General features: G+C 32.4%; 2 protein-coding genes across 2 annotated transcripts; both read right to left on the reverse strand.

Annotated features, from left to right (window-relative positions):
* Nucleotides 1-7908: 7908 nt before the first annotated feature.
* On the reverse strand, nt 7909-10383 carry LOC108766279 (cytoplasmic dynein 2 light intermediate chain 1). Its single transcript, XM_018515461.1, has 7 exons — nt 10198-10383; nt 9747-9864; nt 9577-9678; nt 8994-9320; nt 8499-8656; nt 8132-8375; nt 7909-8017 (listed from the first exon to the last, which is right to left on the reverse strand). The coding sequence occupies exons 1-7, from the start codon at nt 10212-10214 to the stop codon at nt 7946-7948; spliced, it is 1038 nt and encodes a 345-aa protein (XP_018370963.1). The 5' UTR covers nt 10215-10383; the 3' UTR covers nt 7909-7945.
* Nucleotides 10384-12115: 1732 nt separating this feature from the next.
* scat (VPS54 subunit of GARP complex scat) lies at nt 12116-17717 on the reverse strand. The gene is made up of 13 exons (XM_018515415.1): nt 17200-17717; nt 16545-16923; nt 16348-16450; nt 15710-15873; nt 15327-15526; nt 14895-15080; nt 14659-14785; nt 14298-14552; nt 13574-13999; nt 13208-13488; nt 12927-13144; nt 12580-12796; nt 12116-12485 (listed from the first exon to the last, which is right to left on the reverse strand). The coding sequence occupies exons 1-13, from the start codon at nt 17295-17297 to the stop codon at nt 12224-12226; spliced, it is 2916 nt and encodes a 971-aa protein (XP_018370917.1). The 5' UTR covers nt 17298-17717; the 3' UTR covers nt 12116-12223.
* Between the last annotated feature and the right edge of the window lie 12 nt (nt 17718-17729).

The following is a 17729-nucleotide window of genomic DNA, read 5'->3' on the forward strand; positions in this document are numbered from 1 at the left end:
TTATCAATACAAATGTAAAATAACTATGATAGAAATAATATACAACTATCAGAGTTTTGTGAAAAAGTTCTCCTTATAGATTGTTAAAATAATAATGTAACAGTAATTTCGGCAATTTAATTTTAATTCCAATAAAAGCTACGAACTAACAACTCCCTCCCGTTTTTAAAAGAGCGGCGTGCACTACTGCGCCCTTCAAGGGCGAGCTTCATGCTCTTCGGCTCTCGCCTAGGACAACGAACCAATTGTTCATGGGGTAACGAACGTTTGCTTCGTTATGGAACATAATTGTGCTGATCGCCACGTGCCGGAACGTGCCTTTAACTGCATTGAAAACACCGACGTGGTATTAATTCCTATATGCAAGAAAAAATAATCAATATCGCTATAGAAAAATCTTAGCTTTACTTTGACAATTCATTATATAAATATCACAATTCAACAAAGTATAACTTTTAGATATAAAACTACATATGATCATTTTATAAACTAATTTTAACATTATAAATAAAATTTTGATCAGCACTATTAAATTCGCATGAATATTAGCGAAATATTAAATAAATCATAAGTATTATATAAATTTATAAAAGCAACAAACTAGTTACATAAAAAATTTGTTTCTTTATTAAATTAATAATAGTTTAATATGTTTGGTATCTTGGTATGTTACTAGTAATATTTTAAATCGTAAAATATTCAGAAGTTATTAAAATTATTTTGCGCAGTTTAAAACTATTTTTTTATTTTTTTTAAATTATTTTTATCGCTGGTAGATATCATAATTGCTTTCGAAAAAGTCCGGAAAGCATTATTTTGAAAAAAAAAACGCTTACGAAAGCTAAATTAAACACGATAAAGCCTGAGCCTTGAACGTCGCGAATAATGCGCCTGTTAACTTGCAAATGTGGTGGCAGATAACGCCCTCCCTTGCTACCATCTTCGGTCAGGTTCGAAGAACCTTTCTTTCGTAAGACATTGGCACCCCGGTGCCTTTCCCTTGCCGACTGAACACTCAAGAATTATTCCATGCACACCTTTCCTTGGTGTGTGGGAGGACATCTTGCTTAATGACGGCGAGACTTCGTTTCAGACGAAGGCACACTCTCTATCTCAAGATGCATGCAAATACATCATTTCCCGGTAGGCGCACGTAATAAGCACATTAGATCTAATGAAAGTGTTGTAAGTCATGTAGTTACGCAATAATTACAGAACTCATTATAAAAATAACATCAACATTACGAGTAGTAATCGATCGAAACTCAAGCCATTTAAACAATTTATTTCTCTTTGATATAAATTGTTTAAATGGCTTAGGTTTCGATCGATTACTATACGATACGTCTAATCTCTTCTTCGTAGATAATGCTTCTCGAAAAATATATCTTACTTGCAAAAATAAAATGAATATTTTTAAATATTATCGATACATATTCTAATGCTAATTGTAAGCACAAGTCTATTCTTTTTTTATTCGTATCACTAAATGTCTTATGTTGATTAAAAATAGGATTTATGATGTAAATATAAAAATGCATTATTTCGACACGATTATCGTTGAAATAGTTGTCCTAGAAGAGAGAGAGAGAGAGAGAGAGAGAGAGAGAGAGAGAGAAGGTGCAACAATAGTATATATAATCACGGAATCAATGTTACTAGAGAGATTTGTTCTTTTTAGCTAAACTTTTTGATTTCTTTCCTCTTCTTCTTTTTAGGTTGGAGAGAGAAAGAGAAAAGAGATGAATTGTGCAAAAAAGTTCAGTTGAAAAAACAGACCTTATTACTCTACGCGACGCTATGATCTGCAAGTCACGGAAATAATGTCAGAAAAATCCAATAATCACTCTTCAAAGTATCCGAAATTGCTTCGTGAAAAAGCTTGTTGTTCTATCATTTACTAGAACTGATGTGTTGGCGCGTAATATGTCGCTCTCTCTCTAGCATATTTTTATGAAAACTTTCTTTAATATGTATGTAAAGCGAGAACATTTAAAAATATTTAAATTATATTAAAAAGGTTTTTAATATTTACATAATTAATAGTATCGCTTTATTTCTTATTTTAATTTTTAAGATATCACAAAATTCAAATTTTTGTCATGCATATGATATTACATGATAACTCGGTGCGCTATTCTTTTTATATATTGTTGTGAGCACGTGCAATAATGAAATAAAAAGTGTTATTTCTCTTCTGTTTCAAGTGATTTTATCTTATCATTTAAATAAAAATTCTAATGCTTCAAAATAGTACTATATTATTCACTACGTGTAGAAAAAGTTAATAACTAAAATCACTTGAGTGCTTTGAAAAAGTTGATATCCAGAAAAAAATACTGCAATGGCGTGCGACCTGGTGGCCTGGTCCCACCAGGTACGTATCCACATTTCCCTCTGTGGCACCGCTTTCCATGTGCAACCTCGCATTTGTTGACTTCGCCGCTCACAAACACGATTGCACGTTCATCGTCGCACCGGCGCACAGTTCTACCTGCGATCGATAGTCTACAAGAGAGCCGAAACGATTCCCGTCGCAGTGATATATACATGCGGGCAACATGACGTCACGATGAAATAATCTACGTCGTGAAATCAAATTCGCCGGTATGAAGGCCGGGGTCCTTCACTGTCCCCGAAAGAAGGACAAGGACACGCCAGAGAGAAGCAAGAGGTTCATTTCGATTGATCTCTCGAACGATGTTCCTCTCAAGACCAATGTAACTGAACAGCAATCATACCTTTAAATGGTATATTTAAATGTAGAAATAGAACAGAGTTGGTAAGGATTAATGTTTTTTTTTAAGAATAAAATATATTGTGTTTCTTCTTGAATATGTTTTTAATGCTTCAAATATGCTTTAAACAGTACTATAAAAAAACATATTTAAAACATATTAAAAACATCAATTAAACATGTTTTAAACTGTTTAAAACGTTTTTTACTAACCCTGCAATAGAGATAATTAATAAATATATCCATATCTTTAAGATTCGAAAGAATAGTATTATTATTTAAACCGGCATATTATTTAAACATACATTATTTAAACACCAATTTTTTGGTGGGAAAGAGATACAAAAATAAAAACAAGAACCGGTCTGGAATATTTTGAGCTGCGAAGAACACAACAACTTAGAGACAAAGGAAGAAAAAAGATGTGCTTTCAAACAGGAATTAAAAATATACTGAGCGACACGCAGAACCACTAGCGAGATCAAGGTCGACAAGATCACGAAAAGTTTTGCGGCTGAATAAAAACTTAACAGTTAAATACGAGAAGGGAAATTACAAAGTAAGGAAACTGAGAAGAGATCCATTGAAACAATCACGTCATGAAGCGTCACTATGAAGATTTGGAGTATTCTGCAATAAAGCCTGGTACAGAATAATGAAAATAAAAATATGATATCGTATTTTTTAAGAGCCATCGTACGAAAGATCATTATTTCGATCGACAATAATTACTCCCGAAATTTCGTTTCGCTGAGATCAGTCGATCAAGTTGGGAAAGGTTAATCACGATGCGGAGAGCACGGCATTAAGGATGACCTCGACTGCACAAAACTATATGCCTCTGTTATATGCTTCACAATGACGCATGGGGCAGAATACATGTAGTTAGCAATTTTTCATGACTAGGATAGTATGCTAATACTTATTGTTGGTGACATAGTGATCAGATAGTGAATCGTCTTTTCAAATACACTCGTATCACTTCTATTAACTGAGATATTTTCAATGTAGTAAATATAATATGTTACTAGATATTAATTTGATTATATAATTAAATGCCCGATCGCAAAGTAAAATGCAAGAATATGATATGAAGAATATGATATGTCTAGCTTTTATCCAATTATTCAATTAATCCCAATACGTCTATCGAAATAAATCGTCAATTATCACCAATTTTACCTTCGTTTCGTTCATGGAAATATAATCCGTAAAAAGAGTAGCAAACCGCGTCATCCCAAAATTAGTTAAACCAGTCTATTATTGCGGCACCTCTGCAGTGATTTGCAATGTTGCAATACATATGTCTAGCAAGTATGTACAATAAACTAATGTTTCACTATATGAGTTTCAATTTTTTTTAACTATCAATTTTAATTAAGACACTGCCTTATGTAAACCATCATTTTCAAGTCTCTTGCTTACGATTTGCTGGCCTTTTTAGAAAGTACATAAGAATTGTCAGTTTAGTTTCTCTGAAGCAATCAAGACATGTTGTTCAAAATAATTAATGAAGATATTCAGTATGCGCATATCGCACGCACGGTATTAGAATTACTAAGAGCAAAGACTCGCGTGACCACAAAAAGGTGCCTGGCCCAGCGTCCAAAATCGTTGCGAGGGCAAGCACGTAATATCCGGTCTTAAGTGATCTTAGCACGTTCGCTTGGGCATCCGCTTATGCTCAAGGAACAGTTATCTTTTTATATCGCAGAGAAAGATAGAAAGAGAGGAAAAAAGAAAACGAGAAAGAAAAAGAGGGGAAGAAAATGCACTATCGTAAAACTACTATGGTTAACGGAAATGATAATTTACACGATGACTGAGACTGCCTCACAGTAATAAAAGTATAATAAAGGTGATATTTCAAAACAGATTGTTGAATAAATGCGAAAGTGTATGAAGTATATTTTGTAACAGAGAATTTGTATCACTAAATAACCATGCGCATCAAAAAATCGTCAAATAATATTTTAAACTTCATCCATTAAACTTGATATTATAATTAAATTTCATATAAAAAGTAAAAAGAGATCAAAAATTTTCTTAAATTTATGATTAAATTAAGATTCTCTTACGAGTACGTTCTAGTATACTCAATCGAGCGATGCGATCAATAATCGGTGATAATTAAATATTGAAAACGCGGCATTCAATGAACAATCTATTCCATACTTGGACGATAACGTTGTTGAATGATAATTTATATATAATTTACATATAACACAATAAAAGTAGATATTTATATCCGAAATTTAAAAAGAAAAATATATATATATGAAAACGAGTGTAATATAGAAAATCACGTAAACTAAATTAGCTTGCGGTAACGAATCACAAAGAAGAACACATCATTTTTTAACAAAAATACAACAACAAAAAATAAAACAAATTTCGGATAAATATCTATTTTTATTGTGTTATACGTACATCATATATAAATTATCATTCAACAACGTTATCGTCCAAGTATGGAATAGAATGTGCATTGAATGCCGCGTTTTCAATATTTAATTATCACCGATTATTGATCGCATCGCTCGATCAAAGCGGATCTTAGTGCTTAATATTTTTATATAAATTTTACAATTTCCATTTCAAGCAAACAAGGCGCCGATCATTTGTCAATATTAAAACAGTTCTAAATTGCAGCTGGAGTACATAATATCACAAATTAATTGATAAGCAATTTAATATTACACGAAAAAAAAACGGTTTTACTAAAGAGTATCTAAAAATTTAGCTAAATAGAGATATGAAAATCATTTTATTCAACTATGAAAATAATTATGAAAAACGCACAAATTAATTGTTAAAATGTCAAAAATTTTTGCCACATTGCACATCATGTTTGAATTTCCTATATAATTATTTTGATGATCTCCAACAAAATTATTTTCAGATCTGCACACATCTAGCTAAATTTTTAAATACTTCAGCAAAATCTTTCTCCCCGTATACTAATGTTAATGAACATCTTTAAAATACTGTATATAATTTAACAGAAAAAAGAAGATAATCGTCTTAATTTCCTGATAAAATAACAATTGTAACGAATTCTTCTCCTTTCGCGACAATTTATCGAAAGAAAAAAAATACGCGGAAGGCATCCATAAAGAAATCTCGCCGGCATACGATATTATTCAAAGTACAATCGAGCCGGATAATCTCGGTGAGCACAATCTCACGCGTGGCCGGAGCGTGTTGCATAAATCTCACGTGTTCACGCGCGCGTAGACGTCATCGATCGCCGATTGAGCCGTACGCGTGCCGATTCAAAATTCAAGATTCGCGCTAAAGGAAAGAAAGACGGCGAGATACCTGTCCGCGGAGGGCGCGTTCATAGCAGAATCGATAACGGCGAGGAAGGTAGCGGCGTCGCGGGGAGGCCACGACGACGATCGCGACGCACGTCGCAGGTAAATGGGTCGTGTGACGTGACCCGCGCGCGCGCGCGCGCGCGCTCGCGTTCTCCACAATTCAGCACTTGGCTGATGGCTCCGATTTTCGCAAGAGCGCTGAGAATCATCGCGACCGGTTTCCGTCGATTACCCCTCGTGCCTCTGGCGAATCATAATTGTCGTCTCTCTTTTTCCCTTTCTCTTTCCTTCCCTCTCTCTCTCTCTCTCTCTCTCTCTCTCTCTCTCTCTCTCACTCTGTCATTCGGAGTTGCTACATGTCTCGCAACTCACCTGACTACACCTGTGCGCCGTTCTCCGGAAGCGGCGTCCACAGTCCGCGGGCGCGAAAAACGATCCGTGACACTCGCGGACTGTCAGAGCGTAGGCTTAGCGGTGCGTATCGCGCGTGTAAAAAGGAACGTAGAAGGGGGAGGGAATAAGACGGAAGGAGGGCGGTGATAAGGGCCGACAAAGAACGAAAAGGAACGAGAAGGCGATGCGCGGAAGAGGGAAATGGAGCAAGGAGAACGTAAGACAGCGGGAAAGAGAGGCAAGATTAAATCGCGAGCAACACGCGTGCGATTGATTAGCGTGTAGTAATTAGCGGGTGAGTATCAGCGTTGGTCTCGCGAGTGAGCTTCTATCGATAAGACAGCCGACTCTTGTCACGGGGGGGCGCGACCAGAGCTCGAGGAGAGCACGCGCGGCTCTCTATCGCGGCGGCATTTTCACTGAGGAAACGATGGCAAGGAAACGAGAGAGCTCTTCGTGGCGAGACCCCCCCAGCCGGAGCCCCGTTTTCGTAAATGCTCGGATACCCTGCGCGTATCGGGAGCGACCGGAGCGGGATACGCATGCGCTTCCATTTACGACGGGCGCACGCGAACGTGCGCGGCGCCTCTTATCAGCGACACCGACCACCGTCACGTCGGCGCGGTGCAGCGGTGCTGCGGGACGTTTTCTCCCTACCACCCCTCTTGACTATTGTGCGTGGGAGGGAAAAGGAGACGGGGTTTCGGGGGCACTACGATGAAAGGAGAAACGCGAACGGAGCAGGAGCGAACTGGGTTTCTAGATTACCCTGAGTTTTTATTAAATGTTAATTATTTCTATGGGAGAATTTCTTCGAACAATGTGCAACCGTTATTAAGATTTAAAGTTAATTTTATCCGAAGGAAAATAGCAAAAAGAGGAAAAGAAGAGAGAAGATTTCTAGAACGTGATTATTTTATCTGGAGCAAAAGATTTCAAGATCTTTATATAAAAAATTGTTATATTTAAAAATGTATAAAAATACAGCACACGAAAAGGAAATTAATCATCAATAAAGTACGAGCAATTTAAACGTCTAAAAAACAATCTCGTTTCTTCTTTTAGAAATACTTTTAAAACGCCTCTTTCAATAAAATGTCAAAAAAGACGTTAGTCATAAAATTATTATCTAATGAAACATGTTTATCTTATCTTCATTATTATTTCTTCCTTTCTTCCTCGTTTTAAGGAGAGAGATATTATTATTACAGTCTTGTTATCAGTTTATCTCAAGAAACAAAGCTAGTGACAGTTTGTTTGTTTTCCTTATCTTTACGTATTAAGTTGTAGAAGGAAGTAATGCGGTTTTGATGCATTATGATCTTGAGAAAATATATATCCCATTATTAACATATATGCATAAATAATTTATTAATTTTTATTAATTCTATATATTATGGCTTATAATATAATGTGGCATAAATTATCAAATAAATTATCTATTTTCATTTACTGCTTCAAAATCGGAATAGAATACTTAAAATATTTATACTTTCTAAATTGGATCGGGTACAGGAATTTTCGGCATACGGCCTTCCATCATGTCATTCAGCAGTACACTGATCTCCTGGAAGAAAATAATTAATTTGGTTTACTTGTAATGCCTAAGATTAACAAATCTTTTACGCTAATATTTACTAACTATTAAGTAAAGTTAATGAACAGATAAACATATATATACCTCTTCCCGCTGCATTCTCAATCTATCTATAATAGGCTCATTAAAGTTAGGATCATTACTGGGATCCTCCAAAGTACTTTCATCATTCCTCGACACTTGCGGTATACGTGAGACGTAGATCTGTTTGATAGTATCTAAAATTGCCGATGGTCTTGTTTGAGGGAATTGCAAATCGATTCGTCCGAAAGAATCCATACCCGCCGGCATCATTAACGGTTTCTCATAATCCGTACACTTATCCTCCCTTGCGTTTCATTTCGTACAATGACATAATGTCGAGATTAATCACAATGTAATTTATAAAATATGAATAAGCTCTCGGTGAATAGTAAAACTTATTAAATCAAAAATTATTATCAGAACTTACATAAATGAAGAACCAAATCCATAATAAGATAATAAATCTTTAAGTCGTCGTACGAGAAATTTATCTTTAGAGGAATAGTAATAAAGGCTCGCACCTAGATTATGAGCTATCGCTCTCAATATCTTTCCAATAAATTCTTTTTTACTCAAATCAAATTCCTACAAAAATTAATCACAGAAAAAAATTAATAATATTAAAATAAATTTACTCTAAGATATTACAATATTACAAAAAGTTATAAAATTTATGATATAATAATTGTCTTTTAAAATATTCAAAGTTTAAAACGAATATTAATAATTTTTATATACACTTTTTGAGTTTAATATACTAAAACTTTTTAATTTTTTTTATAATATTATTATCATATATAGCAATGAATTAAAATTGTTGTAACATTTTTTAATTTTATCTTTGTACAGTGCAGAAAAAAAAATGTCTCTTTTCACTCTTTTTATAATATTTATACATATGTATTATATATTTATCAAATACCTTAAATTCATCATATCGTCCACCTATAATACATATTTTCATAAAAAATGGATCAACTCCACGTTCCAATTCTTTCTTTCTATCTGCTGCTCTCTTATCTCGTAATTCTTGAATCGTGTTAGTGTCGTAACTCATTTTCAAACCATTTCGTATTACAGAAAGGGCTTCCTCAAAGGAAGACCATAATTCTTCTGGTCGCGATAAATCTAGCATTATTAATAATACGGTGTGATGAGGGGAATGTGTTAATGTAGAACCCGTCATCGCAACAGATACCAAAGAAGAAGCCAAGTAACCCACTTCCCACACATGTACTATATTTTTCACCTACAGCAATATAATATTTAGAAATTTAATTTAATAATAAAGTAACAAAAAATTTTTGGTTTAGTTAATAAATATACTAATATTTTTTTATGATAAAAATATTACAATTATTATTAAATAATTTCATTTTTATAAGAATATAAATTTATTTTCTAAAATTAATATATGTTTATAATTCTTCAGTGCAAAGAAATTAAACTTTATCACCTCTGAATGTATTTTTGTAGAAAACTAAGTACATATAGTCGTCACTTACTAAACTTTTCACAGTTTTGCGACCAAATGAATAATCCATCGCTATAGTTGCTTTTGGTCTTTCGTCTTTTTCAAGAAATCGATATACCATTGTTGTTTTACCCTACAAGTGCAATTTGAAATGCAAAGTACATCGCGCGGTAATAGTATGCTCCTAATTTCATCACTTACAACTCCCTTGCTGCCAAGGATAATAATGGATCGTTCATGAGTTTCATTTGGATCAGTTTTGCGTCTATTTTCTTCTTCTATTGCGAGCTGTAATGCAGTTTCTCGCATAGACTCCTCACTAGAAAGTTCATTCTATCGTAATTAGTTTTATAATGTTAAAAACATATGATGTTAGCTGCTATGAATAAATATTGTAAATAAAAAAAGCAAATAATTACAAAACTGAATTATATTTGTATTTAATAGTTACAGATAGATTTCTTTAAATCGTTTATTTAATATTATTCTTATATTCATTATTTCAAAATTAGGAAACAATGAAAAGTATTTTTTTAAATATTACTCATCGATGTAGCTTCAGATTATAATTATTTAATAATATATTATATTAATACATTTCTTTTTACAAAGCTGTAACAAATTTAATATATATCTATAATAAATTAATTACCAGTTTTCTGCAGTCATTATTTTTAAAACACAATAAAAAATGATACTGAAAACTGTAGTTCTATTCGCACAATTCCATGTTTCTTCAGGTTATGGATATGTTTCACTTTGTATTACCATGGAGACGAAGGTAAGCGCTCAGTTCATGGTTCAGCCACTCACTTGCATCACTTTTGTATGACATGTAAATTACTATAAAAAACAAATAATAATTGTAAACATACGCAATAAAAACCTTTTCGCATATAATATAGAGCAATAGAGCACATCTGTCTTCAATATATAATTATTTATTATGTGTAATATAAATAATTAATTCTTATTAATCCAGTTCTTACTATGCAATCCTAGATTACAAAATTTGATAAACATTTTTAGGAGCAGTTTATTTAAGTAAATAACATTATACTGTTTCCAGTTAATGACAATTAATTTTTAATTGTTTATGTTAATGCTCAGAATACATCACGATAGTACAAGATATAATAATTTACACCTACGTTAATCGCTCGTCTGCGTAACGTTCCAACTGTATGCGCGATGATCTAACGGAAGATCTCATCAGTCTTGATAAAGAAATCTATAAGGATATATCTTTTGTAATCATCGACTCTGAACACTTTCATTTAGCTTCTTTGATTTTTTTGTGATATAAAAATGTTTTCAGAGCTTTATAACATGTTAGTATGTCTCCGCTAAATCATGACGCGCATAACACATGTACAAATTTATTTATGAATTAAATTAATTACTTTTCAATATATTATCCTTGCATACATTATGTACAACTTGGACTAGATCAAATCAGGAATGGTGTATATCTTACAATCCGCAATAAAATTCAACAATTTATAAATTATTATGAGTGAATAGTTTCTAAAATAGCCAAAACATTTTCTACAATTAGAATAACATACTGTCTTTCATATTTAATTATAATAATAAATTAACAATTGCACAGGAGTCTCATTAGTATATGTATATAAACTAAAAACATTAATATTATGCATTTTTTTCTGCCGAAATATAAATGATAAGCACATACATTTTATTATAATTTCTCTTAGATGTGGACCATATATTGTACAAACTTTTATTTTTAATTAATTATAATTAATGTACAATTAATTTATATAATAATAAATACATAATAATTAAAACATTTGTCATTTTTAATTTGTATGTACATACATGTATGAACTTGGTTGAATCTGATTACTGATATGAAATTTTCATTATGAAAAAAAGCCTTTTAAACAAACGTATAACTTTAAAAGTACTGCACACACAGTAAATCGGTATCATACAAAATCTTACAAGTTACTACATTTGGTCCTGTTACATGTATATCGAAACGTTTACGAAATGTAATGTTAAATTATAAATAAACAGACGCTCTTCTTTCCTTCAATTTTTGTCTACGTTTATTTTTGTCTATCCTGGAAAATAATATTCTCAAAGTTTCTATAAATATATCTATAATAATATATATAGACATATGTACATTCTATACTAATTTTGTTTGAACACTATGGTCAGTAAAAGTACTTGAAAGAGAGGTGAACATATTATGACAGATTAGTTAAATGTATCCACATAACTATAGTTTTAAATATGAACGATACCAAACAATATTTTAGCAAATTAATATTGTTTGACTTAATACGAAATCAGCTATAATTAGCGGCAAATTCTTTTTTCAATATTAAATATGTATTTTGTAGAAACTTCTTATTTCTTTTCACATCAAACTAGCAAAGCTATGTCGTAATCTGCTAATATGTATAATAATTATTTTTTGTCATATTAAATTATCAATAGTTATTTAAAGTACTCATAATGTTCAAAATTTAACGCAAATAATATTTCTTTCATAAAATTCATCAAACAATCGAAGAACATTGTTACTATATGTTTCATATTTTAGATATAATGAGTAAAGGAAGACAAATGCACTGATTTTTTAGTCATCTTTTTCTATAATATTTCATTGCTTCTATAATGCAGTATATTACGCGCTCTGCATGTTATCTAGTCCATATGTCGCTCATCCAATTGTCATTTAACTCCTCATTCGGTAGAACTTTTAATTTTCTTAAGGCTTCAAGATAAAATGTAAGTTCTGATGTAACCACACCGTGTTGTGGACCACCATTGTTCACTATATTCATTTTAACTAGTTGCTCTCTAAGTTTCTCCTTGAATGATGAATTTACCGTACGGTAAAGAGATTGTACTTCGACAGTAGGCAAAATACCAGAAACAGCTTCATGAAGTTTCATTAGATAACTACAAATAAAAATGAAGTTTTGAAAGACATGAATGTTAGACATCATAATCGTTATAAATATTGGATATTTATAAACATTATCCAAATATTTACCTAGAAATGTTTCTGAAAGATTTGGATGGCACTGGAGGTCTTGCTGTCCATTTGGATATTTGTCCACCTAATAAATTATCTACAATAATGAGGATTTTTCCTTCAATTTCACGAACGTGTGCGCGAATATCTCTTTCAACGCTATCTAATAGAGCTACCCCTCCACTGATACCAGACGTGCCAATAAGTCCTCGACTTGGATTTTGTTCCGTGAGTGCTGAATGTATTAGAAGGGTATATAGAATATTTTTAAGTAAATCTTTTCATATTTAACGTTTTATTTGTTGCTAAATTTTATATGTGTTTTTAAATTATATTTAACATAATAATTCAGCATGTTAAATCACCTTGAAAATGTGCCTTCACGAAAGGCATAAACCACAATACAAGCTTAAGACTTCGCGCCGCCAATACGAGAATCGTGCTTGTAATGGTTTTCAAGCCCGCAACTTCCATTGCACCTGCACCCAAAACTAGTTGACAACATCGTGAATTATAATGTCTTAACAATTCGGCTAATTGTCTTCCTATAGTTCCAGACAAGGCAACTAATTCATTACCAGTCCTAAAAACAAAGTATGTTATATTATGAAAGATTTACGAACAATACTTTGTAATTTAGCTTTACCTGCAATATTCGTGTATCATCTGTATAAGCATCAGAGCAGTTCCAACAACAGCAAATTTTTCATCACCAACTAGGATGAAATTTCCCACGCTTTCATTCTTCGTGCTGTCCTCACATGTGGGTATTTTGAGTGGAAAACGTTTTTTCTCGTATACATACGTTACTAATGACTGAAATTCTAATGGTACATCAGCTTGTTTCCATCTTTCAGATTCCAATAGTAGCGTCAACTTAGTTTTGCGTTCATTATGAAAGCGGTGTACAAATTTACTTGCTTGCGCCTGTAAAAATATGAATTATGCATTGACAAAAGAGTTACTCTATTTGATAAGTAAATTTTAAATGACATGCACAAATAATAATTACTTTAAATGCCGATCGTAAAGCAGTACACTGTTTGCCGCAAAGTTTCTCACAAGTGTGTGTGAATTCTTCGACCATATTGGCTAATTGACAAACTTGAGCGGCTGTTGCTCTCTCACTCAACCAAGAGTTCTTATCATTCCAAGTATGATGGTCTTTATCCTCTAATTTATTCTGTGAAACATCAGCAATTATCTTGTCCTTATCGTTGTGGAATTTATCCCTCTCACTTGCCCCAGCTGAAAGTAGATTTCCCATTCGCTCGTGGCAGTAATCACACACAGAAGTAATCATGTCACAGAGTTTAGTAATCACTCGCGAATGCTCTTCTCGAGTCAATAAACGATCAGGTACGGATTCATCAAACGAGCCATCGCATAAACGTCCTGCTGATAAATCCGCGGTGTCTTTCATTACATCATGAACTGCCTAATATAAAAGAACATTTAATTATTATATATAATACACAGGTTTCTATATGTATAATACACACGTTTCATTTATTCCACAGCGACACAATTAAAAAATCTTAATATCAATTTTAATGCTCAGTTACACAAGACATTTAATATTAAAAATTAAAAATTCACAATAAATAATATAAAGCAGAAGATAATAAAGGAGAGCATAAGTGTGTATATACATATATATATGTATATACATATATATATGTATATATATATATATATATATATATATACATAGATAGGTTTATTAAATTATTTACCTTAACTCGTAATAGAAGAAATGTGAAAGACTGTATAGTATTGTGGAGCAAAGATAATCTTTCCGTCAATGAGAGACCTCCGACTTCGAGAGCTGCTGCTTGCTGATCACTGCAACAATCACTCGCTGCCAAAGCTTCTATCACCCGTTGCTTTGTTAAGGCTCTTACAGTAGTCACAGCTTCTTCTTTGTATGTATCCACGAATTGAAAATGTTTCTGACGTAGTAGACCAGAAATGATGGAGACTAGTTTATCCTGTTCATTAAGAATGTATAAACAATCTCATTGGGAAGAGATGTACAGAGGTTTGTTTGCTAAAGACAAAGAATATAATGCGATGTAACATTGTTTATGTACTTACGCCATCTAAAACGGTATTCTCGCCACCTAATGGCCTATTAAGATCCGCTGTTGCATATCTTTGAAACTCAGTCGACAGCATCTTATCCACAAGCTTCTCCATTTCGGTTAGTTGAGAACTTAAATGTCTAGATAATGTTTATAACAGTTGTAAATATTTCAATAATTTTTTATCAATAAAATCATACATAAATAATAATCATTAATTATAAAAATTTCTTCAGAATTTCTATTTACCTAAAGCTATGTATTCCGTTCAGTTCCTGCAAGAGAATTTCTTGCGTTGTAGAAATAAGGTCTAATGCCGCAACATAATCTGGCGTAGATAACAATAATTGTATCATCGGTTGACTTTGATGCACAGTTGCCATAAGTTTTAATTTTTCTTGGACCAATAATCTATTAGATCTGGCGCGCTCCAAGCTACATAAAAACAATAAATATCAAGTTAAATGTATAAAACTAAATATATAATTACATAATTATTTTAATAACCCCACATTATTTTCAGATCTGTATTTATAATAAAATTTGTTTACTTTAGCAAAAGCATTCCTTTCTTGTGTTATTAATTTATATTTCTATTTCACTTAATTTTATGTTTCTTTAAGAAATACTAATATAGTAAATTTGTTAAATAGTTCATACGTTACATGTATACAAACTCACCGTAAAATTTCTAAAGAATTCTTGACTAGATGCTTATCGACTTGGTGAATATTTTTCCTAAGTGCTTTTAGAACCGTAATAGTTTGTGTGAGTTGTTCCATAAGCACATCATGAGATGTCATTGCATGGAAAAAGGCTTGAGATTTTGATGCAACCTGCTCTGCTATTCGGACTTCCACAACATCCAGATAGTGACTAAGCTGCAGAAACATATTTTGTATAAATTAAAAACAGATAATAAAACATCAAAAACTTCATTTTTATACGTATTTGTGTATTGTGTAATTATTTTTATAATATAATAAACATTTAAATTAAGAAATACAATGTCAATAATGAGCTTTATAAACTGAATCTGTTTTTTTTTCTTATGTTTATAATACCTTCTCTTGCATCTGCTTCACGTGCATAACAATATTGCATTCTTCAGTTAAGAGGCCATCTTTCGCAAACGGGAACACAGCATCAAAGTTATCTTTTTGTGAAAGATCTAAGTTTGGAACTAAGAAGATCTTTGGAATATTAGTTAAATCAAACTGTAGCCGATCTGAAGCAAAAAATGTTGCAATTTTGAATGATAAAAAGTTATATTTTATAACTAAATAAAAATTAGAAATATCAGTTATAAGTTTACATGGCTATTATTATATCAATAAAAATCCAATATAAAGTTATTTAGTATTAAAGCTTAAAGAGCTGATAAATTAAATTTATGTATAAATGTATAACATATGATTTGCATGTAAAACATATCTAATTAATATCTAATTAAATTTAAATAGATTAATTTAAAATGTAATATGTAATAATATGTAATAAGATATGTATTAAAAATACATTAATCCTTTAATTATAAAAATATTTATCTATAAAGAGTAAAATATGACACATGAAATAGAATCTAAATCCATTTTTTGCAAAAGTAAATTATTCTTTTACATTTATTTCAAGATGTATATATTCCTATTACTAAATTCTATTTTTCGATATCTTTCATGATATAAATATTAGAGAATTTTACCCAATGACTTCACTTTCTTAAGATTAGGAAAATTTTGGAGCAATTCATTTGGAGTGGTTGGTTTGTTGGCATTCAAATTCATACGTGAATGTTTTCGATATCTCTGAAAGAACAAATAGAAAGTATAAATAGTAAGCATGATGTAAATTATTACAGGTAGTATTTATTAAATACTGTTGTAGTGCATAAATAATTACCCTCGCAATTTTTTTCAGATACATTTCAAAATGTTGCATGGTGACTTCAGGAAGATATGGACTTTTTGGAATATCAATTTTCTCTATAAATCCATCTCCCCAAGTACGAGTTAAAAAGTTACTCTGTTTTCCTTTAAATGGATCGTTTAGAACAGCAGGTAGATTTTGTACAGCAGAATACACGGTCCACGATGAGCTTGCCTCAGATAACTCGCCATTGCTTTTTCGTTGCTGTTGCATAATTGCGTGCTTCATGGCATGCGCTATATAATCCTTGTCAGAAACACCTTCCACAGGAAGACTAGTACATACCCCATTATAGCCATAGAGACAAACAAAAGATCCACCTTCTCTGGAACAATGTTGATCTCTCAAATGCCTAAAACAAATTATAAAATAACGCACTGTCATATAGTTATAAAAACATTAAAAACTACACTTATCAAAATAGCATACGTCATCAAAAATGCTTTACAAATATTGTTTTTCTGATTCATATAATATATCATTATTGAGAGAAAGAACATAGATGCTCGTGTCATTTTAAACTGTGTCTCCAAACCGCTAATAAATTATGAAAAAAATGTTGTCTTGAAATAAAATCGTTGAACAAAACCGAAGCATCGTAATTGATCGATGAAGCAGATGGACTCACCGAACGAAGTCTTGAATTTGTTTGAACGTCTGATTAGTACAATGTTCGCACAACAAGACCGTGGGCACCGAATCGGACCCTCTCACGACTTTCGCCATTGCCCCCTGTGTCACCTCAGCTCACCTCAGCTCACCATTGCGTCGACAAGCGCGTTTCGGAGCACCAATTCACCCGGAGTCGGGAGTCCTTCGGTTCTCCGACTTTGAATACACAGTCACTTAGCGATTACACGTCCCCGCTTACAAATGCACACGTTTTATCATATACATCGATACACGTTGGCTAACTCAGGAACGGAACAACCGGTGCGGCGTGGCGAAGGTTACCAACTACTATTTCGCACATGACTGACATGATATCCATCGTTAAATAAAAAATTTGATTATTTATAAACAGTGCGTGTCTAGAACATGTCAGTGTGTCATCTGCTTTAATACAACGCGTATATTCGATGACTCACAAATTATAATTCATCTCTCAACACGAACGGTTTTTCTCATTACTCTGTAGACACGCGTCATGCGCAGACT

Source organism: Trachymyrmex cornetzi, unplaced genomic scaffold (assembly GCF_001594075.2).
Source record: "Trachymyrmex cornetzi isolate Tcor2-1 unplaced genomic scaffold, Tcor1.1 scaffold579, whole genome shotgun sequence".
NCBI classification, from domain to species: domain Eukaryota; kingdom Metazoa; phylum Arthropoda; class Insecta; order Hymenoptera; family Formicidae; genus Trachymyrmex; species Trachymyrmex cornetzi.

Bases quoted from the DNA above. Each gene is read 5' to 3' on its own strand.
- LOC108766279 (XM_018515461.1), bottom strand. The intron at 9,321-9,576 runs GTAAGTGACGAC...ATATTGCTGTAG, and splicing joins GCAAAACTGTGAAAAGTTTA to GTGAAAAATATAGTACATGT. The intron at 8,018-8,131 runs GTATATATATGT...ATTTTCTTCCAG, and splicing joins TGAGAATGCAGCGGGAAGAG to GAGATCAGTGTACTGCTGAA.
- scat (XM_018515415.1), bottom strand. From the start codon at position 17,297: ATGGCGAAAGTCGTGAGAGGGTCCGATTCGGTGCCCACGGTCTTGTTG. The intron at 16,924-17,199 runs GTGAGTCCATCT...AATTTGTTTTAG, and splicing joins CAAATTCAAGACTTCGTTCG to GCATTTGAGAGATCAACATT. The intron at 14,553-14,658 runs GTAAGTACATAA...CTTAATGAACAG, and splicing joins AGAATACCGTTTTAGATGGC to GATAAACTAGTCTCCATCAT.